This window comes from Phocoena sinus, chromosome 2 (assembly GCF_008692025.1).
Source record: "Phocoena sinus isolate mPhoSin1 chromosome 2, mPhoSin1.pri, whole genome shotgun sequence".
Classification (NCBI taxonomy): domain Eukaryota; kingdom Metazoa; phylum Chordata; class Mammalia; order Artiodactyla; family Phocoenidae; genus Phocoena; species Phocoena sinus.
Genome location: NC_045764.1, coordinates 114,573,513 through 114,586,857, shown reverse-complemented (window position 1 = coordinate 114,586,857; position 13,345 = coordinate 114,573,513). Strand labels below are relative to the sequence as shown.

Genomic DNA, 13,345 nt, shown 5'->3' with positions numbered 1-13,345 from the left:
GACTTGGAGGAATCTTGGATACTGAGGACCAGCTATAAGTCATACGCAGATTTTTGACTGCTCGGAGGGTTGGCACCCTAAACCCAGTGTTGTTCAAGGATCAGTTATATTTTGCAATTTAGTTAATGTAACAGTTACCTCAGTACCCTATCCCAAAGCTCTTTGATGTGACAACTTTAAAAGAGGTTGTATTCTGATTCTTTAAGTCATTGCCTGGATCAAAATTAGATGCTATTATAAAAGGTATAATATTTAAAAGTGTGGTGGGAATTCCCTTTCTGTCCAGTGGTTAGGACTCGATGCTTTCACTGCTAGGCCTGGGTTCGATCCCTGGTTGGAGAGCTAAGATCCCCCAATACATCTGAGAGTGATTACCAAAGTGCAGTTCCCCCTTGCCTGTCTTATTCGTTTAGACTTCAGGAGTAAATGGAACCAGGGACACAAATTCCACTCGTGCTCTCTCTTATCTCATTCTTTCCCCTCTGTGAGTAAACTGCAGTACTTCTTTTCACAGACCAGCTTACTTAACAGGTCAGGATGTTTTTTATTCTGCAGTCAGCTCTAGTGCAGAAATTCCCAAGAAAGAATTCAGAGTATTCTGGTTTGTGTTTCACACTTGCCATTGGTCAGATTCTCACCAAAAAGTTACACTCTGATATTGACATATATCTTACTAAATCCAGATAGGAGCGACTTGGTAATCACCTTGGTGGTTAATTTAACTTCATCAGTGGATTTTTTTCAGGATATTAACATATAAATGAATAATAGGCACATTCTGTAGGGATTCAGTGAATCAATATTTATATATGAATATGTATATATGATATATATGTATATATCATACATATATACATGTATATATAATATATATGTATATATCATATGATATATACATGTATATATATATATATGTATATTTGGCATCCTCCCCTAGTTCTAGAGGGAAAAAATGAAACTTAGAAATATAATTGAAGTAAATAAAATTATACAAATTATGAAAGAATATTCACAGTTGCATTTGTTATGTACCAGCAAAGACATCCAGTTTTTGCATCAAGCTTGAAAATAAACCTATCTAAATAATTTGTTCTCCTCTAGTTTTTTGTTATGAATTTATAGCTCAATACTGAGCCTACCGTCTGTCATTTAGTATCCTTAAATAAAAATGATAGATAATAAATCTACCTACATACATAGTAAAAAAACAAGCAGTAGAAAGGAGGGAGGAAAGCCAGAAGGAAGGAAGCTACAAATGCAGGGTGATGGAGGTGTATTGCATAAGTGTATTCTATTGGCTCCTTACATACTTCACCAGTGTTGCCATTAGAGATGTGATTTCTTGCTAATGGCGTGAACCAAAAAACAAAAGTTGTAATCTTTAATTGATTTGTATTTCTGGTAAATTCGATATATGTGTATATAAATCATTTAAAATTTGGTGTTAATTATAAAATGGAGTTGTTACAGATTCAAATAATTAATTATTAATGGGTTTTTTATTCACAAATTGTCTGTGACACATTTGAAAGACATGCAGAATACAGGACAGTTTGTGTATGTGCAGACTGTCATGTGCCTTGTTGTATGTTTAGCATTACCTGGCTTATCCCATTAAATCCCAGTGATATTCTCAATTCTTGTGAGAATAAAACACTCCGACAAGTTTGAGTGCTGTCTAAAATATGTAATGTCCATTTTGAGAACAAGTGTTAGAGATAGAAATGTGAAAAGACATCATTTCTGTCTTTATGTAACAATGATTTAGCAAGAAGACAAGCATGCAAATTTAAGTATTATAAAGCAATATTATTGCTATGATCCTACAGTGTGAAAGAGGGAATACCTAATTCTGCCTAAGAAAGGCTTCAGTGAGGAAGTACTATAATACAAAGAGCAAGTAACAAATGGGAAAGGAGCCACACAGTGTGAATAACTTCTACAAAGATGTAAGAGACACTAAGACTTTTATTTGGCTGTAGCTAAGAGCAGATGGTTGAGAGTGGTAAGAAATGTGAGATAGACAAGAACTAGGCTCTGTTTAGTAACTTGTGTGCCATTGTAGTGGACTTTGATTACATTCTAGACACTGGAAAGATTATGAATAGAAAAATGGCATGGATAGTTACATATTTCAGAAGGCTCATACCAAGCTCAGAGTGGAAGATAGATTGGAGATCAGTCTGGAGGCAAGGACACTAGTTAGGAAGTATCAGAAGTGAGATAATAAATACCTGATAAAGGACAGTGGCAGTTACAATGGGAATATAAGGGAGAAGACAGATAAATGAGCTCCCTTGGTGGTGAAACCAGTATTTTGATGATTAATTGGGTATGAGGAACGAAAAAGGTGTGCCAAGTTTCTTTTTTTTGCAACCAGGGTAGTTGCCATTCGCACATTAATAGAGAAAATAAGTGCGGTGGTGGCGATGGCGGCCAAGGAGGCTATAGGAGTTGGTAGGAAGGGGAGGGCATGGTTATGTAAATTTACTTTTAAGTATCTTGAAGTTGAGGTGCTTGTGGGTCATTCAGGAAGAACCGTTCAGAAGATACCTGATCATAGAAGTATGGAGCTTGAGAGAAAGCTATAGATCAGACCATGGCATATTGTATTGGCTACTCGGACAGCACTGAGTTCCAGTACTGCTTCTGGTAATGAAACAATAGTTTATATTAGACTGAACCTCCCATATATTAAAAATATATATTAAAATATATATTTAAAAAAAGTATTTGAAGATACTGGTGAGTGACCAAAAGCAGAAAGAAACTAGAGAGAAACTTTAAAAAAGGGATCAACTCTGAGTCACATTTCTGTTTGACTGAGGGAGCTCCCTAGTCAGGGGGACTTTGGCAGCTAAACTCAAGCAGAAAGCTGCAGTGTTAGTGGTTTGAAGTAGCAGTATTCATCTATCTTCAGATAACAGGATTTTACTGCTCTTAAGTAGGATAAGTAGAAGCTATTTTCTATTGTTTTATTTAAGTCATTTGGATTCTGGCATTTATTTACTTTACAACAGAATTTATCTTTTACAGAGCTGTAAATCATATGATCCCATTCTTGAGAGTGTAAATGTACAGAAGGGAGGTTTATACATTAGATAGGTAGAAAAATGTCTGTATCTGAAATAATACAATTTTTGGCTGGTCCTTATGGATGATTTGTTTTTACTTTCTTTGTATTTTTGTCAGTGAGAACCTTTTTTACAGTGCACCTATACGTTGTTTTTGTAGTCAAATAGGGTATGTTCTATTTTGAGAAGATGTTTAGCAGAGGGACCCAGTAGTTTCCAGTTTACTTCTTCAGCTTACTGACTTGTCACAGCATTCTTAATTGATGAAATATTAAAAACTTGATTATTTTGCTTCAGGAAAATGGGACCAGTATTGCCGATCATGTTCGAAATTCCACTTGGGCAAAAAATGGCACCTACCAAGATGTTCTTCATAATGCTTCTGAAGAAGCCATAGAACAAAACATACGAGCTGGTGCCCAAGCAGTTTTGCAGGTAGATCACTTGTTGTTATTTTTTAAAAATAAAATAAAAATCATTAAATATTTCAAATACAAAATTCAGTATTTCAGTGTAATTTTTAAAATATAATGAACTCACCACCCACATTTATTAATTATCATTGTGCCATATTAATTTTGTTTTTCCCTTAACTTTCATTTCACTTCATAATATATTGATAAACACATTTTTTTCTAGACAGTTTTAAACTATATAAATTGTGTCATGGCGTACTGTCATCTGCAACATTTTGCATTAACCATTATGTTTTTGAGATTTGTTGTTGATACATAGCCATAGTTAATTCATTTTAAACTACTTTGTGGTATTACAATTTATGATTATTTCATAATTTATTCATTTTTCTGTTGATGGTTTTTTGTTTCCAGTTTCTCAGTATTCCAGATAATGCTACATTAAACATGCTATATATGTATTTTTGGGCACATGTGGGAGAATTTCCCTAGGATATATACATAGAAGTGGAATTACTGGGTTGGAGCATTTGTACATTATCAGCTTTACTTTACTGTTATTGCCAAATTGTTCTCCAGCATGGTTATAATAATTTACATTCCATCTAGTAGTGCTTGTAAGTTCTCATTTCCTTATATCTTCCTCATTACTTGTATAGTCAGATTTTAATTTTGCTGCTCCTGTGTGTGTGAAATGTTGTCTCATTTTTTCTTAGTTTTTGTTTCCCTGTTTTAATTTGCTTTTCCTTCATCACTATTGAAATTGAGCATCTTTTCTCATGTATGAATGCCCTGTTAATATGCTTTTTCCATTATTCTTTTTGATTGTCTTTTTGTTATTGATTTTTAGTTCATTATATTCATTCATTTTTTTAAACCATACTGTTTTTGTCAAGGCCACATGTGACCTCCCCATTGTTAAATCGAATGGATGTTTTTCAATCCTAATTTTACTAGAGTTGTCTGGAGCATTCTACAGAGTAGATGATTCCCTTGCTGTTGAAACCCTTCTTCATCTGGCCTTCAGAGTAGCATACCCTCCTGTGTTTCTCCTAACTCACTGGCCTCTTCTCAGATTTTTTTTTTTTTTTTTTACTGATTTTTCAATATATTTCTCAGCTTTTCATGTTGAAGTGCCCAGGAATCAGCTTTCAGATCTCTTTTCTATGTAAACTTACTCACTTGTTGATCTCATCCGTTCCTATGGCTTTAAGTGTCATCTATATACTGCAACTTCTACATTTTATCTCTAGTCTGAGACTTCTTATCTGAGCTCTATGAGTCCTGAACTCAAATATTCAAATGCCAAGTTGGCATCTTCACTTGAATATCTAATAGATATCTCAAACTTGACATGTCTAAAACTTGGCTTCTCACCTTGTTCAACAAACATGCTCTTCCTGCAGTTTTCCTCACTTCATTTGATGGCAGCTGTTTTTCAGTTGCTCAGGCCATCTAATTTCCTATATTTCTTCTATATCTTATATCTAATTTGACGACAAATCCTGTCAACTTTCAGAATGTATGCAGAATCTGACTGCTGTTCAGCACTCACACTACTTCTTGTGTTCAAGCCTCAGTAATCTTTTATCTGGATTATTGCAATAAATTTCTAATAAGTATTCTTGCTTCTGGTCTTGCCCATCCATCATCCTGGTATATTCTCAACACAGTAGCCAGAGGGATCCTGTAAAATGTAAGTCAGATCATGTTATTTTTCTGCTCTGAACCCTCTGGTGGCTTTTCCTTATCACTAAGCATAAAAACAAAGTTCTTCTCAATGGTCTATCAGGCCTTTACGTCATTGCTCCTCAGAGTGTAGTCCACAGACCAGTGCTGATCCACAAGGTAATTACAAAATTGAGAGCGAGAGTTTAGAAACTAAGTCATTTAATGTCTCTTGATTCTGATGAAAAGTCTTTTTTTCATTTCCTTTTTTACCTATTCATTTTTTAAATTGTATTTTATAATAGGGTTGTTCTGTAAGACTCGGTGGGGGAAACCTGTTCCCTCACCACTGGCAGTGTGAGAAGCTCTGCTTCACATGCTCTGGCTGTTTCTCAACGGCTTCACATGCTCTGGCTGTTTCTCAATGTATCTCCCACTGCTTTTCCCCTTCCTCACTTCACTCTGTACTTCTTGCTGTTCCTCAGATGTGCTAGGCCGGCTCTCACCGGTCCTTTAAACTTGCTTTTCCTTTTCTTTGGAACAGTTTTCTTCCATGTTGCTACATAATTGAGCTTTGCTTTTCCTTTTTTAAGTCACCCATATTTATATCCATTCTCTGCTCCCTGCCACCTTTGCTTACTGGGTTTCCCGGGACAGTGAGGTGATATTGAGTACCCTTGTCTTGTTCTTGGCTTTTGGCACTACTTCCAGATGTCTCAGGTTCAGGAAGAACTTTTCAGGTTCAATTGCTGTTATAACATTTGCTGTAGTTCTTGATAAATATTCTTTTTCAGATTAAGGAATTTTACCTTTTTTCTTAGTTTGCTAAATTAAAAAAAAATAATAAGTGCTAAATGCTTTTTCTTTATGCATTGTGATGATCCTACTTTTTTCCATTTTAATCTATTGATATAGTATAGACTTTTCCAATGTCAAGGCATCCTTACATTTCTGGGGTAAATAACTACTTGGTCATAAAGTATTATATTTTGATCAATTTGAATTGCTGCTGTTTTTTGAAGATTTTTGTCTATATGTTCATAAGTGATATTGGTCTCTTCTTTACTTGTCTTATGTAGTCCTTGTCTGTTTTTGATAACTGGATTATAGTTTTATAAAAATAAATTGGGTAGTTTATTTATCTCTGAAACAGCTTGTGTAAAATAGGGATCATCTACTGGGAAGGCTGGGCAAAACTCTGCCTATAAAGCAGTGTAGGCCTGGTGTTTAGGGATGGATCAGGGATACCTTCATTACCAGTTCCCTTTCTTTCATGGTATTGATATATACGTCTTTTGTATTTCTTCTTGAGTCAGTTTTGGCTATTTATGTTTTATCTAAAAAATAATCCATTTTATTAAATTTTCAATTTTATTGACATAAAGTTATTCACTGAACTATCATTTTAAAATTCTCTACTGGCTATGTAGGTATGTCCGTATTTTATTTCTAATGTTATTTGTGCCTCTTTTTTGCTTTTTTTAGTGTTGTTAGACTTACAGAGTCAACTCTTTTCCCAATTTTAAAGTTAGCTTAATGTTCTTTTCTCACATGATTTTACAACTGTATTTTGCCATGGAGTTCATCCAGGGGATTTAAATCAGAGTTATGGGTGTAGAAGATGTAAATGTCCTAGGTTCACAATAGATGTAATGTTCCGTTCCTCCAAAGTGTCTTTGAAAACCTTTGCACATACCTGTCACCATTATAACAACTTTCTCCTCAGTAACAAAATACAATTAATGATTTGATTATAATGAATTTAATTAAAGATACATATTGATGGACCCTGGTTAGTAGTACTATAATATGCAGTCTGTTATTACCAAAACAGATATGCACACATAGTCAATAAACATGAAAAAAGAGAATAGATGGTGTTGAACACCTCATTCAGAAAGTCCATCTTGATTGAGGTATCATCTTTTATCCTAAACAATTTTTAATTTTTATTGTTCTTTTCATTTTATGACAACAATCAGGTTGTTATATTAAAGCGCCCTCACTTTTTAAAAATGCTGTTTTTCACTTGGCTTATTTTTTTCGGGTGCCTACTAGTAATTTTATATTTGTCTAGATAAACATAAAAATAGATTTAATGAGCTTACATTTGCAATATCAAGCTGATGGTAGAAGCAGGGTTAGAACTAACCTACAGTCTAATGCTTTTAAGTTTGCTGTAGATCACCTAGTGATCAGCATCTTGAGTTGTTTTCCCTTTGAATAAGTAATTTCCCATTGAAATTCTGTAACGAATCACTAATGATTTCTTTTATCTTAGGTGTTTATTATAAACTCCTCAAACATATTTCTTCTTGAACCTGCAAATGAGATAAAAAATCTTCTGGATGAGCACACAGATATGTGTAAACGAATTCTTAACATTTATCGGTTCATGGTTGTGCAAGTATCAATGGACAAAAAGACTTGGTAAAAATACTTATCTTTTTTTGTGTGTGTGTGTATATGAGCATAGTAAATTCTAGAGGAATAGTGCCTGTGAAGAGGGCTTGTAACAATATTGTACAGGCTTCTATTATTGAATGAATGAGTGAATAAATATAGTATTTTATGTAATAATCATGATGACACAGTGGTCGCCTTCACTTTATCTCAAACATCTTTGATCAAACTGCCACAAGATGCCTTTGTCTATCTTTCTAAAGTGGGCATGTGATGGCGTCCCCCACTGCCCGCCACCCCCAGGAATGAATACTGGCATGCATGTATGAATAAATGAATTTATATGGGTGAATGAATGAATAAGTAAATGACTGAATGTATGAAATGCCTGATTCCTCAACCTGGTATTCAAGGCTTTGTACAGTCAGGCTCCTGAGTATTTTTCTAGCCCTATCTCAAGCCTAAGCTCCACCCTGCAGAATGAGATCCTACCTCCCAGCTTTATCAAATTGCTGTCTCTCGAGCACAGTCTGAACTTTTCTTTAGAGTGTCTGATTCCTGTCATCTTTTCCTATTGTTACCATAACTATCCTTAGGTTCTACCTTCCTTTTTCCACATAGCCTTATTTTTTCAGCTCACTTGCTTTCATTCTGTATTTGTACCTCTGTTGTAGATCTTGTCAAAATTGTCTTAGTTCCTAAATTACTTGTAAAATGTCCATTTACCTCACTGAATTGAGATGCCCTGAAAGGTATATATACTGGTTGTCTTGTTTTTATATTTCCTACATTTCTTAGCATAGTATCATATATTACTGATACTCTATAAATATTTGTTTAATTGAATGAAAAAAGAGGCCTTTTAGAGAGATGAGGAGCAGTTCTTCGGTTTCTGTAAAAATGATACATGTTCATTGTAAAATTCAAACAAAGAAAAGTTTTAAAAAGAAAATAAAAGTTGCCCAATAGCTCACTCTCTAGAGGTAATTATTGTTTGCCCTTTGGTGAACATCTGGTTCACCAAACCACACACACAGTCACATAGTATTATGCCATATGTATGTACCATAATTTTCTTAACTAATCACCTGTTGCTGGATATGTAGTTAATTATTTTGTTGTTGGAGGAGGGGAGGATAATGAACATCCTTGTATGTATGCAATTTTCCTCTTTTGAGTGATTCTTAAAAACTGGTGGTACTTAGTCAAAAAATATGCCTACTTGGTGTTTTGTTACATATGGGAAAATGGTTTTACTTTGAAAAAACTTTTGATTAACATAATATTGATACAGTTACATCTAAAGGAATTATGAACTGATTTGGAGCACTTTTTCTGTGTCAGGTATCTTTTTAATCTTTTTACATCTGTTTTCTTTCTTAATCCTTGTAGCACCCTATGAGGTAGATAATTTTACATGGTGATTCTTAGGCACAAAGAGATTAAGTAATTTATCATTGTTCACACAGCATAAATTTGAACTGTGGTCCTACTGACCATTCTTTTGTTAGTCCTTCCCCGTTTTTCTTTTTACATGCTTTTAATCAATGCTGTTGGTTCACGTTAAAGTGAGAGACTTGCTATGTGGAACACAATTTTAGAATTTTAAAAAATTTTATAAGTTCCCTTGAAGTCATAGCATTATGAAAGATTTCTCACATATTTACATTGAATTTATAAGACTTTATGAATTAAAATCATTATTGTATTATAAAGTGAAAAGTTATCTAATAATATATGAGTGAATTATGGTTTGACTACAAATCAGAAAGATTTATTTGGAAAACCTATTCTTTATTGAATATGTGGTTGACTTTAAATGGCTTTTCATTTCATATAGTGAAGCTAGAAGCCTAAGGTTACAAACATGTTACCTCTGATTTTTATGAGTTGAATGCATACGTTTGTTTGGTTAATAAATTCAGGATATTTTTCATTGAGTGATACTTTTATATTTAATTCTGCACTTACTTCCCAGAAAAACCATGATATTAGATCTGGGATTTCTTGCTGCCTCTGCTGCATTTCTCACATGGACTGTCCCACATATTGCTATGCCTAGAATGGGCCTGCAAATAAGCCAGAGAGGAGGAGGCTTGATAGACTTAGGTGTTAGTCTGACTATACACCCAACTGAAATCCCCTTGTCAGACTTCTTTTTTTTTTTTTTTTTGTATGTGGTTGCATCAGTTTTTGAATTATCAGGTGCAAATAAGGTAGTTTTATGGTCTTAAGCATCTAGGAGGAAGAGGCAAGATAAGAATAATATAATAGGGTTGGCTTGACTTGCAGTACACAAAGAGGATAAAGAATTGAAAGATGGCCAAACGAAAAAGGATGGAAAGAAGCAATAGGGTGATGGTTCTTGATTACTTGTCAGGCTTATTGTGATCTGTTAGCCTTAAAATATCATATAATTTTTGAAATTGAACCTGGTACAATTCTAGATATGCAGTTGTTCTCCATATTGTAAAGATGGATGAGATGGACAGGTATCAAGGTAGAATTGTATTGTATAGACAGATGAGTGTTCTTCAGACAGCTCCCTAAGGTCACTATTTGATTTGTGGGGTGGAAGGATGGGAGCAGTCTCCATATTCTCACTCCCAATTCATCAGCTGTTGTATAAATTTTTATTTGGTGAGAGGTATTGTGGCTGAGAAATCGCTTAAAAATGGCTGATATAGATTTATAAAATGGAATTTTATATTTTAATATTTAAAGAATTCTAAAATTTTGAAATATATTTGGTATTTGAGTTATTGAAAGGTAATAACATTTTTATAACAAATATTAATTTGAAAGTTATTCATTAACCAAAAGTAAACATATGCAAAAAGGAAACATTAATTAATTTTTTTACTTTAAGGGAACAGATGCTGCTTGTGTTGCTCAGAGTCACGGAGTCTGTACTGAAGATGCCGTCACAAGCTTTTCTACAGTTCCAGGGAAAAAAAAATATGACCTTGGCAGGTCGACTTGCAGGACCACTTTTCCAGGCAATAAAAATAAATAAATAAATAGATAAATAGGTGGATAGATATGTATTTTTTCTTAAGACTCATTGAGCCCTGAACTTACTACCTGGGAAGAAAGCTTTAAATCAGAAATCATTTCATATTAAATAATTTTTTGTAGAGCCAAATAAAAGTTGCTTATCTAAATAGACTATTTGCCATACATACAAGCTCACAACCTTATAGAGGAAATATCAATCAGATCTGTGAAAAAAGTGTTAAAACAAGCTGATTATATTTATCTCCTGTGTGGTACACTTATGTATGATTGCAGAAAGCTGCCAGAAGGCTCCATGATAATGGCTTGATTGTTTGCATTATGAGTTTCCAGGTCTCTGGGATTGTTCGAAAAACAAGACTTTAAGTCCTTCTGTAGTAAAGAAAAAGTAGTAAATCACGATTCTTTCTTACCATGCTATTCTGAAAGACTTTATTCTCTTCACGTCTTCATTTGAAGTATCAGTGGTAGTTGATTATATAGGAATTATATGCTGTGTTTTCCACCCTAAGGATAGAGCACTGACTTTAAATGTATTATGGATTATTTGGAAAATAGAAAGTAAAGTAGTATTTTTTTTAAAGATGACACATTAAATACAAATACATGGATAAAATGGTTCTTAATGTCAAGGATAAAAGCTATCTCAGCTCCCATTCTTGTCCATTAGTGTAGCCATTCAAATGATCATTTTTTTCCCCAGATATGCTGGTTCACCTAAAATTCTGTGATGGTAGCGTATAAGTCTTTGAAACCAGCTACATTTATTATCTAAACTCCTCTTGACTTCATGAGTTCCCCACCCCCACTGCCATGGTTAGCACTAACCCAATGGTGGGTGCTATTGGAATGTAAAATTTTAGCTTGCTACATGGAATAACTTTTTTGTACTCTGAATGTTTAAAAATAGAATGGAGGGCCACTCGTTATTACTGTTTTATTTCATAAACTCTGCTCATTTTTATCTTTATATTTAATGTATAAATTTATGTGAATTCCTTAGTAAAATTGGTTGAGTTAAACTTTTGAAAAACTTATTTTGTGACTTATTTCTTCAATAGGAGGATTATATCTTTGGTAGAAATCTATAAAGTCTCAGGGGTACAGCCTGGTCAGTAATTTCTGCCCTTTTATGAATAAGTTTTTTATTCTGTGATTGGATTTGTTACAGAACACCTTTAATTCCTCTGGTGTCTTTAAAATGAAATTTAATTTTATCCTTCAGTTTACGTTTAAGTTTTCAAAAACACATTTCAGTAAGTTAAATACATCTCTAGTAACTTTTTTTTTAGAATATTCAAATTGTATAGTTAGTGATTCCCATCTTTAATTGGAGAATGTAGGTTTTGTTGTTTTAGTTCAATAACTACTAACTACTCAATAATTTCAACACGTAATAGTGTGGAGACTTTTATGTCTTTTTAAACAACATTTATTTAACATTAACATAATGCAGCATGAAGGGTAGTTAAACTTCAGGGAGATTTCTTTTCAGTTTTGGTAACTTGTCCTAATGCCAGAATGTTGGGAATTGGCAGTTGTTGAAATTTATAGTAGGTACTAATGAGTGTTTGAATTACTTTTATAAGTATTATGTACCAAGAAAGGATATCATGGATATTATATGATTTAAAGTTCTGCTTGTTTTGGTGTAATTTTTTAATAATTGATTTTGAATATATTTCATTGTTATTTCTGATTATTTGTCTTTATAGACTCTTATAGTTGCCTGGATTAAAGCAAATCTAAATGTGTACATCTCCCGAGAACTTTGGGATGACTTACTCTCAGTATTGTCATCGTTGACCTATTGGGAAGAGTTAGCCACTGAATGGTCACTGACTATGGAGACACTAACTAAAGTTTTAGCTAGAAATTTATATAGTTTGGATCTCAGTGATTTACCATTGGATAAGCTGAGTGAACAGAAACAAAAAAAGCACAAAGGGAAAGGTAAGAGTTGTTCACAAAGGTGCTCCATATAAATTTGTTTAAATAATTTGGTCTGGGAAAATTAAGCCAGGGAGAGGTGTGAAGGTAAAAGTTATATTTTCTCTTAATTATTCCCTCCTTAATTTACGCTGAAGGTTAAAAATTTTCAACAGTGAAACATGTAGGTACCTTGTCATTGTTCTTGAAGAGCCTTAAATTCAACAGTAATTTTGATGAGAAATAAAGTATTCTGTACATATCTAGCTAAAGTTACATAAATAATTCAGAATCTTAAATATTTTATTTTTAATAATTAACCAAAATGTGTTATAAAACACTCTTCCTTTTTTTTTTTTTTTTGCGGTACGCAGGCCTCTCACTGTTGTGGCCTCTCCCGTTGCAGAGCACACGCGCAGGCTCAGTGGCCATGGCTCACGGGCCTAGCCGCTCCGCGACATGTGGGATCTTCCCAGACCGGGGCACAAACCCGTGTCCCCTGCATTGGCAGGCGGACTCTCAACCACTGCGCCACCAGGGAAGCCCCCTTTTTATCATACACAATTTTTTATTGAAACATAGAAAGTGATTTCATGTTACTCTATTTAAAAAGAATTGTGTGAGAAATTCTTTTAAAAGCATTTTCTTAGTTTTAACAAAAGCAAACATTCCCTGGATGTGGATTATATACCTGCCTAATGTTAAAAAGCTGGAGAGGGATAGTAACATAGTGATTATATCATAAAAACATGTCCTTATAATTCTGGGTTTGCTAGTATTTTTCACTCTTAATAATTAGTTGCAGTCTAGAGATTACATCTGAGTCACATTTCATACTTA

General features: G+C 33.8%; 1 protein-coding gene across 9 annotated transcripts in view; it reads left to right on the top strand.

Annotated features, from left to right (window-relative positions):
* Positions 1-13,345, top strand: part of RALGAPA1 (Ral GTPase activating protein catalytic subunit alpha 1) — a 220,641-nt gene that overhangs the window by 79,536 nt on the left and 127,760 nt on the right. For all 9 annotated transcript variants that reach the window (XR_004348438.1, XM_032622552.1, XM_032622551.1 and 6 more), the window contains exons 12-15: positions 3,372-3,509; positions 7,440-7,588; positions 10,431-10,560; positions 12,292-12,529. Coding sequence is in view for 8 of the 9 variants with exons in the window: in XM_032622552.1 (XP_032478443.1) it covers positions 3,372-3,509; positions 7,440-7,588; positions 10,431-10,560; positions 12,292-12,529 (655 nt within the window). In the remaining variant the exon portion in view is untranslated. The remainder of the gene's footprint in view (positions 1-3,371; positions 3,510-7,439; positions 7,589-10,430; positions 10,561-12,291; positions 12,530-13,345) is intronic.